The 24,655-nt window shown below is 39.9% G+C and overlaps 3 protein-coding genes across 6 annotated transcripts; 1 reads left to right on the forward strand and 2 right to left on the reverse strand.

Annotated features, from left to right (window-relative positions):
* Nucleotides 1-3,105: 3,105 nt before the first annotated feature.
* mmachc (metabolism of cobalamin associated C) lies at nucleotides 3,106-5,911 on the reverse strand. The gene is made up of 5 exons (XM_086046368.1): nucleotides 5,767-5,911; nucleotides 5,407-5,604; nucleotides 4,391-4,543; nucleotides 3,991-4,167; nucleotides 3,106-3,916 (listed from the first exon to the last, which is right to left on the reverse strand). Exons 1-5 carry the CDS (start codon nucleotides 5,854-5,856, stop codon nucleotides 3,734-3,736), a joined length of 801 nt encoding a protein of 266 aa, XP_085902494.1. The 5' UTR covers nucleotides 5,857-5,911; the 3' UTR covers nucleotides 3,106-3,733.
* Nucleotides 5,912-6,122: 211 nt separating this feature from the next.
* LOC147138984 (uncharacterized) lies at nucleotides 6,123-16,597 on the forward strand. Of its 4 annotated transcripts, none has more exons than XM_086046361.1 (13): nucleotides 6,123-6,391; nucleotides 6,568-6,645; nucleotides 6,871-6,913; nucleotides 7,025-7,182; nucleotides 7,507-7,588; nucleotides 7,664-7,778; nucleotides 7,846-7,919; nucleotides 8,070-8,146; nucleotides 9,212-9,306; nucleotides 9,379-9,446; nucleotides 9,762-9,887; nucleotides 10,515-10,664; nucleotides 14,158-16,597. In XM_086046361.1, exons 2-12 carry the CDS (start codon nucleotides 6,580-6,582, stop codon nucleotides 10,646-10,648), a joined length of 1,038 nt encoding a protein of 345 aa, XP_085902487.1. In that variant the 5' UTR covers nucleotides 6,123-6,391; nucleotides 6,568-6,579; the 3' UTR covers nucleotides 10,649-10,664; nucleotides 14,158-16,597. The 4 variants fall into 4 exon arrangements, with proteins under 4 accessions (XP_085902487.1, XP_085902490.1, XP_085902489.1 ...); XM_086046364.1 differs by lacking the exon at nucleotides 14,158-16,597 and adding an exon at nucleotides 11,583-12,284; XM_086046363.1 differs by lacking the exon at nucleotides 14,158-16,597 and adding an exon at nucleotides 11,187-11,575.
* On the reverse strand, nucleotides 11,966-24,038 carry LOC147138985 (uncharacterized). Its single transcript, XM_086046366.1, has 5 exons — nucleotides 23,790-24,038; nucleotides 17,609-17,776; nucleotides 16,213-16,728; nucleotides 14,104-14,261; nucleotides 11,966-13,383 (listed from the first exon to the last, which is right to left on the reverse strand). Exons 1-5 carry the CDS (start codon nucleotides 23,860-23,862, stop codon nucleotides 13,339-13,341), a joined length of 960 nt encoding a protein of 319 aa, XP_085902492.1. The 5' UTR covers nucleotides 23,863-24,038; the 3' UTR covers nucleotides 11,966-13,338.
* Nucleotides 24,039-24,655: the final 617 nt, after the last annotated feature.

The following is a 24,655-nucleotide window of genomic DNA, read 5'->3' on the forward strand; positions in this document are numbered from 1 at the left end:
GATGGCATGACAGCATATACTGTATTAAGATGTGGTTGATGTCTGTGAATAAATGACGACTATGTATTTGGTATTTAATACGTTTCAATTGGAAAATGGCTGCTTGTACAATTATTGTGAGCTGCAGTATGGTGGTTTTTACTCACCATGATTTCTCATGTAGAATACTCATTTTGGATGCAAGAATTGCCACGCTGCTATCAAAAAATAACATCCTATGTTAAAATGCAACTTGATCTGTTTAGATGTTGTTGATTGAAATAGCTTTTGAATTCACTTTCAATCATATATTATCATATTATTTGCTATTATGTATTTGGGACAAATCTGTGAACCCCCTCCAAATAAGAATGACCCACGAGTAGCAAGAGATTACTGTATGATGGATAAATGCAGAGGTGTGCTGCTGTTTTGGTTAGCAATGGAGTTCAAATGGCTCAGCGTCTCGGGGTCTATTTTGATTGGCTGAATCGTGTCTCGTAGGAGGAATTGTGGCACGTCAATTCTGCCCAACAACAACTTGCATATACATAATACTTGGTGCCCTTGTACTTTTTTCCAAACAAAACCGCCACTGGTCCTCATCCACCACTCACTGCTGACACAACTGCCCCCCCCCCCCCAACAATTTTTTTGTCCTTATCTGACCACCCTCTTCACCTTCACAGGCATCTTCACAGACCGGTCAGGCTAACGTCGGTGAGATTTGGGTGCCAGAGGCCGGGCTAATTATGCTAATCCAATGAGACTGATAAGAAGAAGGAGAAATTGCTTGGAAACAATGCAGACAAACCGCAGCGGGTACAGAGAGGAAATACACTCACTAGACAACTCATTAGGTAATTCTGTAATAATAATTCTGATAATAAGAAAGGGTAGGTATTAACTGAAAAATATGCTTATTAATTATTGTGGTAGCAGTTTGCACACCACTGCAAACTATAATTCGGCCTTTGCCCGCGCTCCTTGTGAACTAACTGGCTGAGGCCCGTGGGCGGCTGCTGCCGCTTCACTCGACCACAACTTATCAAAGCGCCACTCTGCTGCTCATTCTCTGCCTCTGCTCTTTTCATCTGCACACCCAAATCGGAATCACGGCAGCTGCGGTGCTGCTTTTTTGCAACCAACATTTCTACCCAATTTGCTCTTCTTTGAGCTTTAAAATGCCGAAACTCTCAAAATGTAGGACGCACTTGTTTAGCGAATACACATTGACATTGTAGTCCTTTTAAGTGCGTTATATACTAACTGGATTCCTCACCGCAAGATCAATGAAACGTGTGATTGATCCCGGCCAGTGAAGTGCTAAATACAAAATAAAACCACTCACAAGGAGCTGCTGTAGGCCACAACTCACGCCCGGACGCTCACGCGACATCACTCACTAGGCCATGCCCCTTAAAGACTCACATCCTACACATGAACACAGTACAGTAATCAAACTATATTGTAATGGTCTTTGTACTTTATAATACTTGTAGAGAGCTAGTTTTCTTTAATCAAAAATGCTTAAAAAATATGCTGTGATTTTTTTTGTAGGGCTGCAACAGATGAATGGAATTTGAAATCATTAAATGCAGAAAATGGATATGATACAAGTAAATTGACTTAAGACATTGGTGACGGAACAAATAAAACTTGTGTGATGGTTTTGAATAAGGAAATGGTCATATTTTATTTTATTTTTTTCAATGAAGCAATTTATTGCATCTTTCATTTAATTTGATGTAGTTATTGAAAGTAATAATTGAAAATTATTATACTGTACAGTGTGGATTTTTAAATCAAATTTTAAAGTATGTATTATTTCTATTTAAGTACTGTATTTAACGTTCAGCTAAAAATAAAAACACAACTCTCCAATTAATGTCTTAGAAATATTACACATTTTTAAAAAGTAAAAAAAAAGTGTAATGTCAATGACCTGTATGCGTTGAATCATGAGCGGTTCCATTTGAGAGATTTTTAAAGCTATTTTGCCATCTAACAGAACAGTAATAAAGTATTTTCAAATAAAAAATGGTTTTTAGTCACATGAAAAAATGAATACAAATACATTCAACAATGCCTTCATGCGTTCAAAAGAATGACATGATTGCTAAATTAAAATTCTGTGCAACAACAGCACATCACTGCGCTCTTTGTTATCCTTTTATATTTTTTTCCCCTGCAAATCTGACTCAACTTGGAATGACACACGCAGCATAGCGTATGAGCTAAAAGTGAAAGAGATAGAGGTGAGGAGACTGAGAGGCGATGCCATATCAGTGGGAGTATAATTAACTCTGCGAGAGTGCTGATTCGGTACACAGATAGTTCTAATGGCACGGGCGGGAGAACGGGCTCAGGTGAGAGGCTCATTATAGATAAGGGGCAGAGTAGAAACACAATAAAATCGCAAAGCTGTCGTGAAACAGTTATAAAAAGATTCTCCATACATTATTACAGAATAGATTATGTTGTGAGGAGTCGTTCAAGCCATGCAGACTCACCAAAGAGCACTACAATACTGACACCTAGCGGCTGAACCATTCAAATATATTCCCATAATTGTGTATTATTGATCATTAATTAACTAATTAAATAGGAAAACACATTCAACTCATATTTTTCATGGTATTATTTACAATAAATCAATAATTTAAAGAGAAATTAATTTCAAAAGTATACTTTCATTATTTGGAGGGGGGAAACCGCTGCATTTAGGCCACAGATACAGTTAATTCTGAAAATAGGCACTTCCCAGTTATGAGAGGGTATACACACCCTTTTGTAACTTTTATTAACTTTTATTATAGTTTTCAACCCCTCTCGTCACATGCACATCCTTACAGTGTATTACTGTTGTTCATATTTAATTGTACATGCAGTTACATAAACACAGTATACATACGTATATATATATATATATATATATATATATATATATATATATATATATATATATATATATATATATATATATGTATATATATATATATATATGTATATATATATATATATATATATATATATTTTTATTTTATTTTTTTTTTTTTTTAATTGAAGATCAGTTTGAGTTTTTTTCCCCACGGCATATTTAATTAAAAATAAATCCAGCAAAAATCATTTTCATGTACAGATTTATTTTCAAGATGTCCATTTCTTTTCATCCATAATATGGCAATTGCGTCCACGCGGAGTGAATGTAAACCTCTCCAGCGGAATTTCGAGAAAAAAAACACCAATAATTTATAGTGTCAGCATTTTAAAAAAAGTTAAATATGTATAAATAAGAAGTTCCCTCAACCCATTGATTTGCACTTGCAACCTAACATGAACTGACATGCAAGTAGTGTCAGCATTTAAAAAAAAAAAAGTTAAATACTGGTATGTATAAATAAGAAGTTCCCTCAACCCTTTGATTTGCACTTGCAACCTAACATGAACTAACATGCATGTTTTTAGGATGTGGAAGGAAAACCCACTCAAGCATAGGGAGAAGATGCAAACTCCATGCAGGACGTCATAGTCCAAATTCAAACCCGGAATTTCACGAGTGTAAGGCAGACGTGCTAATCACTGGTACACTGTTTTTATACTTATGTAAAATTGCTTATTATTACTCCCAAAATTAAAATAATATATATACTGGATACATATAGAGGCCTCCGAAGATGATACGCCATTTTTGCGAGTGTCTATCTTAACCTAGTTGAATAAAGCTACCACAGAAATATAGCATCTTTCTACCTCAGCCGTGTCCATTCACCTGAGCGTGTTCTCCCGGGCTGTCAGAGGGCGCGTCATCCAACTCTGGCAGGAGACCCCATCTCCTGAGCAGAGCATTTCGCTGGGCAGGTGGTGTGGCGAAATAATCCATTTGTTTCTGGGAGTAAGTCTGCAAAGGAGTGATGATGTTCCTGTAGCTCCAGTCCTACGGCGTAAATCAATGTGGTGATGGGAACGTGAAGAGTTAACATGAAATGTTTCATTTAGGTGCCGCGGTACCTGCCACCGCAAGTTGAAATCCTCCAGTAACTGAATCCTAGCCTCCCTGGAGGGCACACAATCTGGAGGGTCAGGCTGTATCTCCTCCGGGTCCATTTTGATGTCTTGGAACACCAGCAGAGCTCTGATGGCGAACCAGCCTCCAAGTTTGGGATGCACGCACACACCGAACATCTTCTGTTGACAAAATAGGATGGCGAAAAGTCAGACCAAGGCTACACCCAGGCAGGCATATTTGTCGGGCTGAACGATTTTGACAAATAATCTATTTGCAATCATTTTTTCCCCCTCAATATTGTAATCACAATTTAATATGCCATAAGTAAACATAAGTCAGTAAGTCACAAGTCAGGTTACAACAATAGTTCTGAGGTAAACTATAAAAGGTGATTAGGATTACTTTGTTGGCCCAGGGTTGGTCGCTAACGTCAGACTGCTGGTAGTAGAAAGCCGCTCCTGACACGTGTGCGGCGGTCTGTGCTAAGAATTTGGGCTTTCTACTGGGCAGCAGCTCATAGTCGTACCTCACGTCCACCTTCTGTCCAGGAAAGTTCTGCAGACGACAGAGGAGACACAAAAGGGAGGGGAAACGATTATAGGGGTGTAAGGGGGGGCAATTATTCCCTACAGTGAACCCTCACAAACTCATCTACTTGTGTTTTGCTTCAGCATAACTGAAACCATTTGCTGAAAAGAAAAAACAAAAAAACAAAAAAAAAACACACCAATTTGGACTTATCCGATTTCTAGGGCTGCAACGATTGATCGAAAAACTCGATTAAATCAATTCCACAAAAAAGGTTGAGGCAAAATGTGGCTTGAAAATTCAAAGCATTATTTCACACAGACTAATCATCTGTAAGCAATTTATTTCTAAAGGTATTTTTTTAAGAGGAGTTAAAAATTTAGGGACGTTTGACACCATCTTTTCCTGGGGCCGATACAAGTACGGGTATTCAATCTTTGAGTACTCACTGAAATAGACTACCAATGCCTGTAGTATTTTTAATATATATAATTTAATACAATGACAACAAAATTGTCAACAAAGATCTTTTTTTTTTCTTGACACAGATGATAATTTGTCAGTGTATCACACTGCTGCAGTATAGCATCAACTACTGCCAAGGAGGACTTACTCAATGTCTGATGCTTTTATTTTAAATATCGGTGGTTGATATCAGCAGACAACACGAGAACCCGATACGTTAAAATAAGGCTGGTATCATTAATGGTTCATCACTAGTACATTTATTTAGTTGAATTTTTATTCTATTGGAGGGGGCATCTATTACTTACAATTTCTTGCTATTCACGTCGAGTCCTGGTCCTAAGCCCCACGGATAGTGAGGGTTCACTGTATTTCTATAATATTAAGCATTAGCTTCATATTTCCAGGATATGAATACCACAAACCTGTGAGAGAGCAGAGGTGACACAGTGTTTAACACACTGGTCAATGGGGTCAGAGAGTCCCTGGCAGCCTCTCTCCTCCATGAAGGGAAGGAAGGCTTGCTCGAACATGGCTGGAGTGCTGAGGAGCACCACGGCCAAGCTATCATCCGGGTAAGGCAGGTGCAGTTTGGCGGGCAACACAGAGTTATACCAACCTACCTGAAAACAGGAGCACAGAAGCTGTCAAGAGGACGCAACACAGTGGGACAGCAGTGTATCTGCTAGCTAGATGCTGTGTAATGTGGCATTTTGGCGTTTGCGGTGATATGTAAAGTTAGGAAAGTCTCAGAAACAATACATTGGAAGTTGAAGCGCAAATACCTTTAAGGTGTACACTTCAAATCCGAGTTTTACAAGACTCTCCTCGAGTAACTTTTTTATAGTTTCCATGTTGACGGCAGAGGCCGCCATTTTCGATGTGACATAATCACTGCAGGGTATTGTGGGATATTGTGTTCTCTTGCCGCCGTGATGACACTACGAATAAATGAAACATGACAATGAAAATATCCACAGTCTAAAATAAAATAAATGCAAAACACAATATAATTAATTCACGAGTTTGCTATTTTGTTAATACGGCTGTGTTGGTATTAAAATGAAAAAATAGTCACCGATCACAACTACAATTCCCAAATGTCGTCGGGGCTTGCCTGTGACGTCTTCACGCACCAATCTGGGCTCCTTTATTTAAAAGTGGCTGGCGAAGCTAGGAGTAATATTTACACTTTTCGTCATGAAATATTTGTGATTTAAGCCATATGTAGAATCTGTATGACCGTCTTGTGGGCTTACATTTGATATCGTCATAACAACATAGTTATTACTGTCTGTTTACCGTCCGTCACTGTCTCCTAACTCAAATAGTTAGCCGGCATTTTGTCAAATTTAGCCTGGGAAGAAAATATCGGTTAATTCACGTTCATCTGCCGCATTTTGTGCTCAGGTCAGTATAAAAAAGCCTACCCCAGAGTAGGAGTGCCGTTGTAATTGAATCTCATCAGCAAGTGTCAAAGCTGTTAACGAGGCTGTTACTTCGGCACAGAAGTGTAAAGTTACTTGTTGTCAGCCTGCTTGTTAAACACTGATGACTAAAGGGATGCTTTCTTTCTTTCCCTGTAGATCAAATGCAAGATGAACTGGGACCGCCAGCTGAGCTCCATCCTCTCTGCAGCAGACGACAGCGTGGCCAACATGAGGGTGAGTAGGCAAGGCCTACATTCAAATGTCATTCCTCTGCATCAATATATGTGCCAAAACCCCCCACCTTCCCACACACACATGCATTGTTGATTATTTTGAAGACTAGGTGCGCACATGAAGGTAAGGTAAAGGTGTTTTGAACTGTAAATCATTGATTCCCAACTGTATATCAACTTTAATCTAGTTGATAAAATCATTTGTTTACTACAAATTTTTCCCCAGGGGAGACTGTCCTTACTGGGGAACTCCAGCAAAAGGGAAGATGGTGGGTGAAACTTCCTGTATATGTATAACAGAATAGGAGGAAATCCCCACATAACAGAGTTCAGTCATTCTTGTTGGTGAAATTTCAACCAACATGCCTGCTTCTCTTCAGAATTATTCCCAATCAGGGAGAAGTTTCATGATTCAGATTTTGACAGCCACGCCGTTCGTGCTCCATCCCCGAGTGCACGGGAGCTTCTTCCTGTCAGTCCCGCGGTGCAGTGGGCAGATGTAGCCTCCATCCAATCTCAGCTCCAGACACAGAACCAAGTAATTGTGTGAGATGGATTACACTTGCCGGGCACTTCACCTGCATAGTCTAATAGGTTCCAAATGGAACAAATTAAATTTGTATCTCAAGACACCACTATATTTGATATTTGTGAACCACACAAAATGATTTTTGGATGTCAGGCATATGATCACTGGTTTGAATTTAAAGATTTGAGGCATATTTTTCCCAGAACCTTTTTGGTTGAATTTTATTGGATCTTGATCATTTCTGCACTTGAACCGAATGAAACGAACAAAGGGTTTTGAAGGTGAAAGAATTCCAAGTTTCCTTCCTAGTACCACCAATGTCTTTTTTTCAAGGCAATTGAGTCACTCACCAAGAAACTCGACGACATGGAACGGGAGAAACAATCTCAGCAATTTCACATCCAGACACTGCAAGGTAACGCAAAATCGCGATTGGATATGAGCATTAGGAGCAAAAATAGTCGATCTATAATAACAATGTGTCTTCCAGCGGAGGTTGACAGGTTGCGTGAAGACCTGAGAGGAAGGAGACGTGAGAAAGAGGACTTTCCAGGAGTGGAGAAAGGGATGAGCGATGTTGGATCAGCCGCCTTCCCTAAGGAGAGGTGCGTTGAAAATTCTTCACCCAAGAGAGCTTGCAAGAAAATCTTTCATCTTCCCCTCTTATCATAGCTGGAGCTCCAAGGTGTGCCGAGCGGAGCTGGAACACCTCTGCAAAGAGGTAGACCAGCTGAAAACGCGACTGAGTGAGTCACTAAATCTTCAGGACTGTACAAGTCCTGAGCCCCATTGTTGGCCTTCAAAGAAAAGGGGCTTGCACGATCTTGCCCAAAACATCAACTTCATCTCTCCATGTCTTTTTATTTGCTTATTTTTTATTTTTGCTACGGGGATAGGGAAGCAAGAGGAGGCGATGATGCTCCAGGAGAAAGGGGCCCGAGAGAGCCGGCGACAGTGCCAGCATAGCAGTGAGGTGCATCCATTTTGTTTGCTTGTGTGCTATGTTGGTGTACTTTTTTAACACATGTATTTCGATTAAGGTTTACAATATCGGTTTCCAAAGATCAGCCCGCTGGTCATGATTTTTATTTTTTTCATCTCTACTTTCTGCTCCACTTTCTGCTATGCCTAATTTATGAACCGATAACATTAATGAACCTGAAGTCAAAGGCTGCTTTAAAGATCGTCAGCTTACTATAGATTGCTATTGTTTTGGTTCTGAATGTGGAAATGTGATTCGAGTGCTTCTCAGTGCAGTGGCTCACAGGCCACCCCAGAAATCGTAGAAAGTCCTTAAATGTTAGCCTTATCACCTTTAATAGAAAGCTGTGATTTAGCAGTGTTCCCCAAATAACTGTAGTCGTGTATGTATAAAAACTGCAGTATATGAAAGTGGTTCCTCCTTAGCATTTTTTAATGTTAGATGACCGAAAATATAGTAGTTTATAGTTTATGCTATATTTACGGCAATTCTAAACATTTTTGAGGCTGCTTCAATTACTTGCGTTTTTTTGCTATTGGCTGAGGGCTCCATACCTATTAAAGTTTTACGACAGATGATGAAAAAAAGGGTAAAGCCAATAAAGTGGAGCCTCCAAAGCTGACTTTTTTTTTTTTTTGATCCAATTGAAATTTTCTGGATAAATGTGCTGTAAAAGTCCAATAATACTTCAAGGCATCATGCGTGACATCAAAGATTCTTGTGAGAGTTCATTGCAGTGAGCATCTTAATGATTTTTGTGTGCAAGTGGTAAATTGTGATGATAGAAGATAGAACCAGCAATGGAAAAAGTGCTGGCTGCTTGAGCAATACAATTACCGGTAACTTTACACTTGTATGAAAGTCGGGAGAGTTTTACAATCTCAAAAGTCAAAGTACCTTCATGTCACATTATTTCATTTGAAAGGATTGTTTTAGAACTTGGATGTCAATCAGCGTCACAGAACTAATTGTGTTCGAATTTAGAGGTTCCACATACAGTACATATTTCCAATTTTGTATCTCAGTACCGTGTTGTCTATGTTTTTTTTCAAGCAGATGCTTCAGGAGCTGACGGACCGCTACAAATCTCACAGCACAGATCTGGCCAAAAGTGCTTTTGAGTATGCGCAAAAGGAGATCCGCCACATCAGGTAGGCATGTGTTTACTTTTGCACGTTTTGGATGTTCGCTCTCTGATTCACCGGCGTGCAATCTCACAACAGCGCCACTGTGTCAGAACTAGAGGGCGAGGTCATGCGTCTTCGTGAGCGCCAAGCCGCGCAACCAGCAAGTAAGACCAAGTGCTCAATCAATGTAGTTCAACGGTATATCTCATCTCCATTTTTAAATATCGAATATATATCGTATTTTTATCCACATTTGGAAAAGACCTGATTGAGAGGTCGGTCTGAAGATGTCCGATCCCATTTGTCTTTTTTTCCTCATTATGCACCAGGACTCATATCCCAATTGTGCTACTTCAAGGCATAAAAAAAAAAAAGAAAAATTGAATTTCTCTCATTTGAAATATGCAGTCTAAATCCAGCCTAGGAAATCCTTTGCACAATATTTTTTTAGTGTCGACCGTGCTTTGCTTTTCACCCAGATGGCTCGCCCAGGCTCGGCGGAAGGCTCAAAGTTGAAGAGGCCAAGCAGGACTGGGACTCGGACTTAAGCCCGACACTTAGCCTCGCTGAGATCAGCTCAGATCTATCACTGCTGGATGATCTGCGTGAGTCAAACAAATTCCTCGGTGGCACGATAAACCTTAACTATAATTCCATTTTTAGCCCTTTCTTCTGAGGAAGAAAGTTAGCTGCTCGCCTGACTCCCATGCAGACAAGCTTGGGTTCCGGTCCCCCACTCTGTGATGGTGTGGATGGTCTCTCTCTATATGTGGCCTGTGTAGTCTGCCTTTCACCAGAAGTCAGCTGGGATAAGTGCCAGCTCACCACTTCCCTGGAAAGAAAAGTCGATGGATGGAATATGGGCTGATAATGTTAGTGGATAACATTCTGCAGAGCATAGACCTCCATCAAAGCAGGACAATATCTATCAAGTTTTTAAAGAAATCATTAAGTGTAGACGGCGCAGTGTTGTTGATTAGTTACTTAGTTAATGTAATTTGGGGAAACTGTGCGTATGGGCTTACTGTAACACAAGATCCCAGAGGAGACTCCAAATACTTCCCAGAGTCATTTAGGCTCATTGTTTATTATCACACACATACAAACAGAACCAGTGCAGTCGTGCTTATGGGAAATTACTCTGCGTGTCTTCCACTGTAATCCCAAGTGCAGCGAAGGATGACCTCACACGCACACTCATTAACGAACAACTTCCTCTGCTCCTCCGCCAGCTCATGAGCACCGGAGTGTTCCGTCCAGAGTAAAGAGTGACTTCCTAGACGAGGAGGAATATGACGACATTCTGGATGACGACGATGACGTGAACCCAGAGTTAGGATCTGACCTGAGTCTGACGGACCTGTGATCCTCTTTTTTGTGAGGTCAGTCATTGGAACAGTTTTGGGGATGCCGATCAGCAGGGCATTGCGGTTTGCGGTTTCCGGGCTGCTTAACAGAGTTCTCCCGCTTTATCGCAGTTCATTACTCTGGCCAACTAATTTTCCCAATTTTTTTTTTTAGTCAGAGATGCACATAAACTTTTTTTTTTTTTTTTGGACTGGTTCTTGCTCTGCCTTCTAGCACATCAGGTTTTCATAATAATAATAACTAATATTTATGTAATATATTTAGTAATATTTATGAATGAAGGTTCGGTTCAGCAACAGGTAAAAAAAAATTAAAAGCTATAAATTAAAACGCACAGTAAAATCTGTATTGCGCAAGGGCAAACATAAAAACAAAAATCTGATGTGCTAGAAAGTAAAGACATTTTTTTAAATCAGCGTCAACCATACATTTAGGGACATGAAGCCATCTCTGTTATTTGCATCCCCGCTATATCGCACTATTTAAAGCGATCTTTCTTATAGATTTTTACAGTATACTTATTATAATGCCCTCAGATGTGGGAAAGGAGAGCCAGACTCCAGACGCACCTTTCAGCCATTAATTGAACGCCGGGAGAACAGTAAAACAGTCAGCACATTCAGGCAGATGCTGCTGTTGGCCACAGCTCTCACCCAGACACTCTCACGCGGACTTGCCTCTAGATGATCGGACAAAAACTCTTGGGAGGGCGGCTCAGATCTTACTGGCGAATGTAACAGTCGGCTGGATCTCGCCGGCGAGTGTGCACGTTCCACCCGGCATTCGGCCATCTTGTCTTATGCGTTGCTCGGCAGGCAGGCTTGCTCATCTTGCCATCTAGTGTATGCGAAACAACAGCTTGGATCTTACCAGCAAGTATCACAGCGGGCCGAATCTCGCCGGCGAGCGTTTTTTTGCCACTTCTTCTCCAGCGCCACAGTGGGATGGCTCTCATCATCTCGCCAGGAAGTGTATGCGCAACAGTGGATTGGATCTTGCCGGTGACTGTATGATTGTAACAGCAGGCTGGAACTCATCAGCAAGTCTGTGTACTGTTCACGATGGGCTGTCTCTTGTCATCTTTTGGCAAGTGTATGCATCACAGCAGGCCGGATCTTGCCAGAAAATGTGCACTGCAGTCAGTTGCTTCCTTCTACTTGCAGAGGTAGAGCCCAGAGTGTGGAAAGAAGAAAGCAAGCTCCCGTAAAGTCTATTTTTACTTGGCGGCAACACTACATACAAGACCACAATAGTGGCGCGTGAACACAAATACCTGATTTGTCGGCGCTGAAAATAAAGAGAGAAAACACGGGGATACATTTGAAATACCTTTTAATAGTAATAATAATTGTCCGTAATCCACATTGACCAGCAAAGCCTCACTATTCAACAATGATGCGTTTGACACCTCAATAGATAAACACAAGTGCATCATTTCAAAATGTGGATTTCCACACGGATCCATCTCATAGGGGAATGCATCTTATTTGAGTTTTTATAAATTAATCTACGCACTCAACAACAATAGTATTTACAGTATGAACACTTCATAAAGGCCACTGCTCCGGTCGTATGTTCATGTCACATGTGGAAATGACATGAATGTAAATGTTTAAAAGGCACTCTCACCTAAACTGCAATGGGGGGGGGGGGGGGGGGGGCGTCACCGACAACACTATTTGATCACACATTGGACACTTCATTAGACACACCCACTCAATCAAATCAGAGCGTCATTACCTTTGTGAATGTGCCACGAAGCTCTTGTATTGCTTGCACAGGTGTACCTAATGTTGTGGCCGACTAGTGTATGCATTAAATAACCCGTGAGCACACACAAATTTACAACACTCACTTAAAAACGCACGCACAGCTAAAACGCGCCCGCACAAACAAATTTTTCTAATAACAAACATAGAAAATGAAAATAAAGTGCAACCTCATTAAACATATAATCAGGCCGTTTGTTATGTCCTCCTCTTGAGCCTTTGAGTCATCCAAAAAGCCTTTCATGACAAGAGTTCTGTATTTCCTCAAAATAGCGGACTAGGATGTTTAATTTCTCCACTGCAGATGAGTAGAGGCGTTAGTTTGTCCCCCAAAACACACTTTTGGAATAATATTAAACGTTGCGTTGTGCTCTACCCAACACTTTATACTGCTGATTGAACTCAACATAAAGACTCCAGATTGTAGTTTGCCTGAGAAACTATTGAAGTCTCTCAGTAGGTCCTGCTGTTTTGGTTTGCGAAAGAGTTCAACTGCTTAATGCCCGTGGGTGAACAATGGCATGTGTGAACTGAGATAATTACACTTAGTACTCTTTTTTTTTTTTTTTTTTTTTTTCCTGATGGGAGGTTATTTTTATTTTTACCCAGGCAACTATTGGAGGAAATACAGTAAATGCCCAAATGAGAAATGGGTGCATTTTGTGCGTATGAATCAGAAATTGACATTTGCTATAGAACCTGACATAGGTGGCATCTGCGTGTCATGCATTAGAGCCGCCATCAGACCTGGATACAATTGTAGCTGCCCACATAAGCGTATGTGGTCACACAAAACCTGGATTGATCAGGATCAGGAGTCACAAAAAGACAGACCGGGTGGTTGAATCATGACAAATATTACCCTTGAAGAAAGGAGGCTTTTGGGAGGGGGGAGTCATTGTTTGGCTGTACATCCATATCAGTAGCTGTACATAGACAAAGGTGTTTCCTCCATCATGTCGTCCTGAACAAGAGAAACACAAAAGCCAGTTAACATAAAAGGAGACGTAATGGGAAATTGACTTGCTAATGGCCACGTGTAAATAGTTGGGTCTCTGAATCCACTCAAGTCCCAACGCTGAGGCTGCCCCACGTTGTCATAGTAACAAAAGCCTTACTCTCCATTTGACCAGAAGTATGTGGGGCAGGGTTAATCAATCACTCACTTGCGCAAAACAAGTTAATTTCAGCCCGACAGTAATGAATATGTTTGTAAAGTTTATGATGATTCTGGAGCCTTACATTTTTGCTTTTATGCTGGCCTTTCAAAATAAAACTATTTCCAAATCCAGGGTTGTTGCGAGTTTTATTTTGAAATGCTGGCCCATGACATTTTTCATTTTCATTGTTTGCCTTTCAAAATAGAATTATTTTGGGGCTTTTATTTTGCATATAATTTAATTTGCTAGTAAATGGAAATATTTACATTGCCAATCCTTGCTGATAGTGTTTTGGATTTTAATTTTGTAACATATTTTCTTTTGAAATGTAGACAGGGAAAAAATGTGTTTGTGGTGCTTGCCTTTCAAAATAAAATAAAAATAAATCCACATATGATAATGTTGGCACTTAAACTTTAAAAACTCTTCGTTTTGAAATATTTATGCTTCCGGCTATTGCCTTTCAAAATTGAAACATGTTTGATGGTGTTGAGACTTGAGTTTTGAAAATCCTTCTCCCTCACCATGGGCAAGTCTTGTAGCCTGCGGAATTCTGGCCTGTTGTCTCGTCGTCGCAGTTTGAGGAAGAGGAGCAGGGTGATGACGGCAGCGCTGATGATGAAGGCCGACACCAAGCCGGCCAGCAGGGGATCCAGCGTCGGGGAGTCATGGACCATGACAGCTGGAGTGGGATCACAAAGCACAAGGGACATGTTGGAGCTTTTCACTAAAAGGTACACAAAAGTGCACTGTGCCTACCAAACCTAACCCTGTTTACAGCTACATTGTAATTATTTCAATTTGATTTGAATTTGACTTAAATTACATTTTACTCATTTCCAATATACTAATTTTAATTTAAAATCTTAATCTGAATTTGATTTAAAATGAAAAAATTTTCATTTCAACTTAAATTATTAAACTTAAAATTATTACAGTACACATTGGTATTTTTCCTTTTTCCTTTCGCTTACCTGTTCAGCCATCTGGTTGAAGTTTTTGTATGAATATCAAAAAAAAATACCAATGTGTGTTCTAAAATCTGTGTTTTTTCTTGTCTTCCAAAAATATTGAAAAATGACTGAGGCAATAAAAATAAGACTTGCTTTTTAATTTGAATAAAAAACAATTTAGTTTTAATCAACATCTACGTATGAGGCACTTCAAAGTTCACAAATTTTAATTAAAAATGTTACCCCCTTAATCGGATTAAAATGTTAATGATTTTCATTTAATTGTATTATTTTTAAATGTATTTAAAAATTTATTATTTTTGTATTATTTGTACAATAGTCTTTTTGAAAATGTAGTTCTCATTTCAGTTTTGAATTGATTTAAGTTAAAACTACATTTATTTATTTATTTTTAATTCATCCTCACAGGGCCAGAGCTCTGGCTCTCGATGATGTCAGCAGTTTTCAGTCCTCTGATTGGTTGGTCAGAGCAACACGTGTTATAGTCACCTTCGACTGGTTAAACAGATGAAATAAAAACTGCTGGATTTACTTTTTCTATTTATGCATTTATTTTTGCTTTTAAGCAGATAAATGTTGATTCTATAATGTACGTGGCACAACTGTGTCTTGTTAAATTGCCTTTTTGTATTACTTTCTATTCTATAATTGTGACCTGATAGTTTTAAGAGGTGGATTAGGTCTGGAAAGTCCCCACTCAAGGTCCGTGTCCCAAATGCACGGCCCGTCACTGCTATCTACACACGTTGCTATGGAGCACTGTTTTGCCAACTCAACGGTTTTCACATCATCAAGTAAAAACAACCACAGAGGAGTGAGCCATCCCTCTTTCTCTGGCTCATGGAAAAAGGCAAAGTGCCAAGTGTGGACTAATAAAACCACACTACCAGAAAAGCATCATGTGAGGGTTTGTTTTTTTTTTCGCCGATGTCCTAGAAAATTCTTTGCCAGGCAGATGGAAAGATAAAATGAATAGGACGGCACGCTCCCAAAGTGGATCGAAAACGCCACTGTGGGTGTCTAAATAATTGAGCGGGCAGATAAAGAGCCACGGAACACGAGTCCCATGACTGTCTCCAAACAGAGGGACCACTATGGACGGCCTGGTGGCGACGGTACTTGTGTGTATAAGAAGAAAAGAGCTGGCTTGTGTCTAAGCAAAAAAAAAAAAAAAAAACAACAGTGTTGCTTTTGTTCTTAGGCCAATTTAGCCTCTGTCATCATCCAAACAGTGAAAAGCCGAGGACATATTTAGAAAGCACTCGGTGGCTGTTTTGCATATAGGGCATCTAGGGCATCTCCCCGTCTCCCCGGGGAAACAAGATGTGGCACAGATAAACTATTTTATTGACGGGCTAATGAAATTACTGAAAATATTAACTTAGCATCTAGGAAATAAATGATCAAATACTTCCATGTACTCCCTGCAATGTGCATGCGTACCCCTGATTGGTAAGCATCATGTTAAGGGACCAAAAAAGAAGTTGTTTTATTTATTATGTTTTTATTTTATTATTAATCGGTCAGTTAATCAGTTACCGGAATTTTATTCTTCTAAATATTGGAACTGGTGTTAGCCCCCCAAATAATCCATATCGGTCAGGTCCTAGTGAATTAAACTACGCTTGAAGATAAAGTAGACTTTAGTACTATACTTACTGTCGCCCTTTACATTGAGTTGCGACGGGGTGTCTGCATGCACTTTAGCCTGCGTGGATGTGACGCTCGGTGGGGCGACGGTGGTCTGCGGGGGGGCTTCGCTGAAGGTCCTCTGCGGTGGCATGAGAATCGTCGTCTGAAAGGTGGAGGTCTCCCTGGCCGAGCTGGTTGTTAAGCTGTTCGTGGTGGTGGTGGTGGGCGTGGTAGTGGGCGTGGTCGATTGCTGAGTCGTCGTGGGCGTTTTATGCGGGGTGGTGCGAGACAAGGGAGTGGACGTGGGGGTATACGTTTCCCCGGGAGATGTCCGGCTCATTGTCGTAGTGGAGACAGGAAGTGAGTCCGGCGGCTGGTGTGAAGTAGCGTTGGGGTAGGTTTTGTTTGAAGGGCCGTGAGGAGACGTGTCGGGGGCTTGGGTGGTGAACGTTAGGGGAACAGAAGGCTTTGGTGTCACCACGTCGGTCAGGTTGATGGATCTTTCTGGGATGGACGTCGCTGAAATTACCTCCATGTCGGTGGCTGCCAAAGAGAATCGTGTTATTTTTAGATTAATTGATTAAATTTTCATGTATTTGTTGATGGACTTAAACAAATAAATGCCTCCTTCAAACCTATTCCTTTTTTGAAAAAAATCTTGTTTGAAACTATTTATCTCAGTTCATATTGTTCACAACAACACATTCATTAACAACCATTGAGCCTATTTGAAGTCAGATGATGACCAAAACAGCAGAGTAACAACACTAAATGAAGGGCGCCGCTATCTGCAGAGCTAGGTGGTGCCGAGTCGTGAAAGTAAACTGTCGTCTGATATAACCTTCAAGTGCCTGGGAATGTGTGTGCGTTTGGGCCTGTGCGTTCCTACCATTGCTACTTTTCTCACGTCATGGTGAAAAGTCTCACACGGCATAACTGTAGAATAATAAGTTGCTCCACATTTGTGTTCAAATATCCATTGCTGAAAGGGTTGTAACGCCGCAACACCAATGTTATTATGTTAGCCCATCTATTGCATTTTCCCTTGTTTGTTAGCATTAAGCTAAACGAGCGTAAACTGCCGTAAAACAAAGCTATGTAGTAGTTTTAAGTACACCAAGTGTAATTATCTGTTTAGCTTTTAGTGAAGCAAACTTTAACGGGGAGTGGCAACGAGAAGCTTGAAGCTTCTTTTTTTTTTTTTTTTTTAAAGAATTGGTCACTGTTTGCCACCTTTTTTCACGCTGCTGAAAATGACTTTTTTCATGTCTTTTCCTCTTTGCCTCTGCATGCCCTACGTTGGTGGCACTTAATCAGCTTATCACCATGTGTCGACCTCCTCGACGATCCACGATAATGAGCAAATTTAGACCATCTTAATGACTTCCCGTAGTGCGCGGAGTCCATGAACCTCCGCACTTACCATTCCCTCTGCTTGGTTGTGGCGTCGCAATGGCTACTTCCCAATGTGTCGTCGTACTGCTGCCAGTAGAGGAAGTGGTGTTGGAGCTCTTTGGAGCAATAATGGGCGGCGGGTTGCTGGTGAGATCCAGGTCGCGTTCTGGTGCTGGCTGCGCAGTGTGCTCATTACCTGATGGGAGGCAAGCAGAGCCAAGCTTGATTAATGGTTATTTGGTGTTGTGGGCAACCGGTTTGCTAAAATGCAGTTCACGCACGATCCAAAAACATCAGAATTACAAGTTTGTGTTACATGTGGACACAAAAGTTGCATAGTCAGTGAAAGCTGTGTGAGTAAGCATTGTCAGCAAGCAAGTATTTAAAGCCCTTATAAAAACGACGCCGGGGGATATTTGTGGCTATAGCATTGACGATTATTTTTCTGTATTATTCCGTGGTCACAATCACTATCAGTACACGATATGTTTTCAGCTATTTGCTGTATTTATTCATCCATACTATCAACATGACATACAGGGCTTTAAAAAAAAATGTTTTTGAGATGAATAATTTCAAAACGTTTTCCACCGCTGTGACCTATTACCTGTACAACACAATTGAGGTTGGGTTTTTTTTTCCGAGAAAGGAAGTAAAAACAACTGTAATAATGTGGTTACACAAGTGCGCACATCCTCTTAGAACATGGGATGTGGCTGTTTCAGAAATAACCAATCACGTTCAAATTTAAGATGCTGGAAGAAAATTTGATGCAAATCATGACACTGCCACCACCATGCTTCACTGTAGATAAGATATGACATTTTTTTGTTGATGAGCACTTTTCAACCTTCAAAATCCAACCTTGGTTTCATCAGACCATAACAAATTGTATTTTGTGTTTGGGAGATTTTGTTTGGAGAGATTTTTGGAGTCACAAGCACAATCATTCAGTTCATTGTTCGATCAAAATGGCAATCAATATGACATTTTCAGCTACTTTTGCTATGAATTTTCCCTGTTATTGCTCACTCATATAATCATGACCAATACTATATTTTCAACTACATTTACCGGTACTATGAATCACTATAAAATGTTTTATTTCAGTCAGCATCATCATAAATCGTAAGTCAAACAATCAAGAACATATATACAAAAAATTAACAGCTGAGTGAAGTGTTACGGCTGAAGCACTGCTTAATAATAAAATACCGGTACAAAAATACACAAATACAAACGTACACAATCATCTGCACCCAAAAGCATCAATATCTACTTATATCGTGCATAAACTCCACATTCCTTGTGTTTTACAAAAACAAGAAACTATTATAACAATCACTGCTTTTCAAAAAATACATTCTTAACCTTTGTTTTTAAATGAACAACACTTTTACTTTCTGTGTGCCAAAGCTAGGTTATAAAATTCCCTCTCCCTCATAGGTTATATTCGCCCTTTCTACCCTCAAACATTTTTTTTGAATATTGAATTCTAGCAATATGATGCTACGACATGAACTAATCATGCCTTTCTAGGCTTTAATTTGCTTATTGAGCAAACGCGGCTTCCCATTTCCACTGCTCTTGATCAGTTTAACAAGTTTTGTCCTCCTCCTCCCCCTTCCCAACATCTCTTTGAGGCAAACCAGAATGCTCATGTAACGTAATGTCATTAGTGCTGGCTAGCTCATTAGCACAATGCCTTTCATTACCTCAACAATCACTCACACACGCACAGTTCATCAGTGCGTGCAGTAGAACTTATTTTCAGCAACATTTACTATGAATTGTCCATATTGTTAAACCGGTCACAAGTCACTATCAATATGAGATATTTTTAGGGTTATTTACTACGAATTCTTTATATGATTGCTCAGTCACAGCTACGATCAGTAACAGTTCCTAAAGATTAAATGCAAATGTATTGATGTTAAAAGTTAAATACAACTGATTCTTTCCCGTACCACGACACTTTGAGAATCGCCGCTCTATATCATTATCCAGTCACAGTCACTATTATTCTTAATAATAATAACAGTAATAATAATATTACACATTATATCACAGCTACAAATAACAATGCATGGTAAAATCCGTATTGTGCAAGAAAATATCTCAAAAACATGTGCTAGAAAAAAGTAATGACATTTACTTTATCAGCATCAAAAATATGTTTAGGGAGTTTAGACACATAAAGTCATCTCTGATTAAAATTTCCTGTTGGCGAGTGTTATATTACAGTATGGTAAAATACTATAAAAAAAATTGTGATTATCATTTTGGCCATAATCTTGAAACCCTAAGCAGAATGTACAGTAGCTCTGTGTAATAGAGCAAAAGCACTGTTTCTTCTTAACACAAATACTCAAGCAAAAATAAAAAGTATGTTACATTAAGACTACACTGACATGTAGAATTTTATTTAAAAAGTTTCGTCAGAAACTGTAACGGAATAAATGTAACGTGCTACTACCAAAATATGCACGTAAATAGACAAGAGGTGCAGAGCCTTATAATACCGGCCTTGTGAAGCAACCTGACTCTGATACTCTATGAGACTTTTGAGTTTTTGTATATCTTATGCTCCGTGCATGTGTGCAGAGTGGGGTCATGCAGTACAGAGAACCACTGTTACACACGTGCTCCAAGTTCGAGTTGGTCGACATGAGACTCGACATGTAGTAACTTGCTCCTGCAATCCTCAAAGCAGGAAGTCTGTTTTACCATCTTTAGTACCTTAGCTTACCTTCAGGAAATGTACAGACAATGTTTTTTTTTTTAACTTTCGGAACCATCATACATGTAAACACAAGTTCCATCCATCCATTTGCTATATCCTTACCCTCATTAATTTTACAGTGGAGCTGGAACCTATCCCAGCTTGTTTTGGATGAAGGAGGCCGTGTAGCTAGCACGATAAGTTAACGTAGCATTCTATAGCTTCACTCAGTGCTCTTTCGTGTCAAACATCACACACAGATGGAGTCTATTGCGTGACATTTAAGCCACAATTTCACCTAAAAAAGTGAGTCAAACGCTAAAGTTTTAAAGCTTTAATCACCCATTATAATATTTTCCCTCTCTTAGTAGCATGTTAGCATTTTGTATTTGAAGCGATTTTCCCTCACATGGCTAACGGGCCTTTTTTCAGTGCACATATTGCAGGTGTTCACCGCCAACTGACTGACCTCAAACTATCTCTAGTCTGTCATTTTCCCCTCTGCTCCGATATGTCAGCCTGTAATGAACGTTACAATCGTCTCTGGGAACTTTAGTGTCTGCTCAAAAAAAAAAAAAAAAAAGAATAACATGAGGAAATATAATGCGGATTGTGTTCAAATCGGCTTGACTTTGCAATATATGCGCTCTTGAAATGTGTCCAATTGCGAGGGGTCACAAGTTCAATTAGGGTTTAGGTCTAGGCTCTGGCTGGTCTGGCCTTTCTTGCTGATTTTGATAGTGGTTGGTCCACACAGGTAAATGCCAGGTTTTTGTGTCACGAGGTAGCCAAGAGCCCAAAGGCAACTTTGAAGGAGCTGCAGGAATTTCTGCCGAGTACCGGGTGTTTAGTATGTGACAGCTGTCTTATTCATAAGTCTGTGCTATGTGGTCGAGCGGCAGGACAGGAGGCTTATATTACTTTGTACAAAGAAAAGCATCCTAAATCTGGTTACGGTTTGCAAAAACAAACTTCTCCCAGATATGTGGGGAAATATGGTGAAACCAAGGTGAGCCGTAATTCCCTAAAAGTATGTTTGGCAAAAACACAACACTGCTTATCACCAAAATAATTCCTACAGAGAAGCATGGTGGTGGCTGCATCATACTTTGGGGCTGATCTTCTTCAGGTGAAACTGGAGCCTTTGTCAAGGTGGAGGGAATTATGAACAGTTCCAAATAGCACAGTAAGTGTGAGCAAAAAACCGCCAGGCTTCTGCTGGAATGCAAAGAAAAATCCAGTAAAAGTCGACTAAAACAGCTGAACTTTATTTGGGTTTAAGTGGAGGCACTTTAAACAATGGCAGGTGTGTTGTGACTACTATTTAATAAATAGTTTGAATGGAATTAGTTCATTCAGAACACAGCCAAATACCCATTTCTTCTGTTTGGAGTAAAATAGAAAAACAGATGTGAAGGTTTTATGACATTCACCTTTCAATAGTTACCGTACAGACATCATTTTTATTTATTTATTTATTTTTTACCATGCATAACATTAGTGCGAGAAATCATGCAGGAATTGTTTCTCCTTCTATTTTGAGTAAAATAGAAGAATGTAACATACACAATAACATGTTTAATGTCTTATACCGTTCTATCCCCTTTTGTAACAACTTCTCTTTTGATATAAACATGTAAATGTTAGTCGGGCAAACAATCACATAAGACGCTGAAACATTCACTTCTGTCCCGACTACAATAAAAGAATGGACAAGTGACAGACGCGATAATAAAACACAGGAACATTTTCTCCTTCTGTCTGGACTAAAATTGAAAAAATGAATGTGTGACAAATGTCAAGGTTTTATGCCTTTCACCTTGCTATATCTTCTGTCGTTTTTTTTTATTTTTTATTTTTTAAATCATATAACACGCAAGAACCTTTTCTTCTTCCGTCTGGACAAAAATAGCAGAATGTGAGAGATGTGAGGAGCGTTAATTAGCTGCCATCTCTGCATGTGTTGGAGTCTTGTAATTACTTGATGAAGTGCTTCCTGGCTGGATTTTTGTACTTACTATAGCTCGTTATAATCTGATAATAGCCTGCATGACAAAGTCAAAAGGCCACTTCAAAACACTGCGAGCGGAAAGTCCACGCACGGCCTACAGTAGCCTACGGCAGGGGCCCAATTAAGTGTGAAGACGTTAGTTAGAGATGTCATTATGCCTCGCTGTGCGCTTCCCTTGTCCACTGACAGCCAATAAATGGGAACTTTCATCGCAGAATTGAAGGACTGACGGGGGAACAGTGTGAACATACAGGCTTTGTGTAATAGGCGTGCTGAAAGAGGAAGAGGAGTGGGAAATGTGTGAAAGGCAAACGTGTGAAATTAATGACAGAGAAGTAACGCCAGCTCCTGTTTGCCCTTCATGAGACAAAGAACTATATTTAGTAACATCACGCCGAGATCTTCAGGTAATCTGAGTTGAATTTTTCGCCTGTGAGGCAAATTATATCCAAAAGGAGATGCTAATGCTAATAGCGTGGACAGGCGTTACCTTGACCCAAGCAAGTGTTGGAGTTTTTGCTTGGTGTTGCGAGTCACAAGCAAGCTAAAGACGTCCCACCGCTTGATTGAAGTGGGAAAAAAATGGAGGAATTAAGGTACTCTAATGCCCTCGCATGTGGGAAAGGAGAGCCATATTTAGTGATTCACTTTCAGCCGTTTACTGAACAGGACAAACTGTCAAATACACAAATACAAAATGAGAACATTAGGCATGACTCCAGCCAACGCCAACTCCTGATGTCACTCACAAGACCACGCCCCTTAAAGGCACACAAATGCAGTAGATACAGTAGTTGCACTTTATAAAACCAGTTATTTCTTTACAATCTCTTTTTTTTTTTAATTATGTTTTTATTATACAATGCATTGCTGTTTGTTTTTACTGTAGTAAACACACAACAAAAAATGGTACTGTTTTTGGGAGCCAGAATAGATTTACAATTACAATTCATTTCTATGGGGAAAATGTATTTGATATACTTGTACAGTGGTCCCACTATTACAAGGCTTGGGAACCAGGACGCCCCGCAAATAACGAAAATCCATGTATCACTGTGGCCATTAAAAATGCATAGGAAAAAACATATTTTTTTTACAACCTCCAAATTCTTGGGGGAAAAAAACTGAAATAAACCTGCATTGGGGTTGTCTGACCTCCTCCCACGCTCCCAAAACTAAAATACCAATGTATTGCCAACAAACTGCACTTATCATTTTTATTATCCTTTTTTTTTATCCTTCCTGCACCTTCTCGTCATCGGCATTTTAAGAGGGTGTGCAGTTCTATTATATTTTAGTTTTTGAGCATGACACAGTGCTTCCCTTTACCCTTGAGTGACAACTCGGGAAAGTTCACGTTACTTGACCGAGGTCAAACAATGTAACAAAGTACAAATTATTGTGAGCAGTTGTACTTCCCACCACTGCAATCTGACCAAATTTAAAGAAGACAAAATAACAAAAAGTGACGCCTACCATGATCAGCAGATCCCGCATGAAGCAGCAGCAAGGCACCAAGGTAAATATACACTCCAACCCCCATCGTCATCTCTGCTTGTTTCCTTTATGGTTCTGTATAATCCACGGTCACTCAATCACTAGTGTACAGTAGTGCGCTGCAGTTTCTGCTACTGTGTTGTGTTCGTGGCTGAAACAGGTCTCTCTCTCGATCCCTCTCCCGCTCTCTTTCGCTCTCTCTCTCTCTCTCTCGTTCTCTCTCTCTCTCTCGCTCTCTCGCTCTCTCTCTCTCTCTCTCTCACTCTCGTTTACCAGAAACAGTGCCACGTGTTCTCGGTTCAAAAATAGACCACTGAGCTCACCCCTTTGACAGTCACTAAAGGTCAGATCCGTCTCAACACAGCCGAGTTAATCCATTAAAAACAAAAAGTATAGTACAGTGTTTGTGTTTTTTTTATTTTTTAAAGAAGTCTCATTTCGTTCGTGTCAAGTGACACAATTTTCATGAACCGTCTTGTAATGCTAATATTTGGCCACGTAATGGCGCTGTTGTCCCGCGGTTAAGATTTACTTGTCTTCGTTAGCCCGTTGCTAGGATACATATGCGCGTCCGCCATATTGAATGTGTCAGATCTGCCCGTAAACAAATGCAAATTAATGGACTGAACTTCATATAGCTAGAAAGTACACGAATTTAATGCCTTTAGCTCACCCCTTCGCACACACGATGTATATTTGTGAAACAGACAGGCACCAAAACAACGTATGTCACTTTTAATCTGACTATTAAAATTTTTTTAGTCCCATATACATTTCAGTACTGCTGCCTCTTGCACTTTTTGTCCTCTAGCAAGTGCCAGGTCCATCAGGACCGTTCTGGAATG

This window comes from Filicampus tigris, chromosome 12 (assembly GCF_054856515.1).
Source record: "Filicampus tigris isolate MCC_2025a chromosome 12, RoL_Ftig_1.0, whole genome shotgun sequence".
NCBI lineage: Eukaryota > Metazoa > Chordata > Actinopteri > Syngnathiformes > Syngnathidae > Filicampus > Filicampus tigris.

Coding starts and splice junctions, on each gene's coding strand:
- LOC147138985 (XM_086046366.1), bottom strand. CDS start 23,862: ATGACGATGGGGGTTGGAGTGTATATTTACCTTGGTGCCTTGCTGCTG. Junction 16,729..17,608: donor ACAACCAAGCAGAGGGAATG/GTAAGTGCGGAG, acceptor TCTCTTTGGCAG/CCACCGACATGGAGGTAATT. Junction 13,384..14,103: donor GGCTACAAGACTTGCCCATG/GTGAGGGAGAAG, acceptor TCTCTTGTTCAG/GACGACATGATGGAGGAAAC.
- mmachc (XM_086046368.1), bottom strand. CDS start 5,856: ATGGCGGCCTCTGCCGTCAACATGGAAACTATAAAAAAGTTACTCGAG. Junction 4,168..4,390: donor ACCAACCCTGGGCCAACAAA/GTAATCCTAATC, acceptor TTTTGTCAACAG/AAGATGTTCGGTGTGTGCGT. Junction 3,917..3,990: donor ATTTCAACTTGCGGTGGCAG/GTACCGCGGCAC, acceptor TTTACGCCGTAG/GACTGGAGCTACAGGAACAT.
- LOC147138984 (XM_086046361.1), top strand. CDS start 6,580: ATGAACTGGGACCGCCAGCTGAGCTCCATCCTCTCTGCAGCAGACGAC. Junction 6,914..7,024: donor CTCCAGCAAAAGGGAAGATG/GTGGGTGAAACT, acceptor GCTTCTCTTCAG/AATTATTCCCAATCAGGGAG. Junction 8,147..9,211: donor AGTGCCAGCATAGCAGTGAG/GTGCATCCATTT, acceptor TTTTTCAAGCAG/ATGCTTCAGGAGCTGACGGA.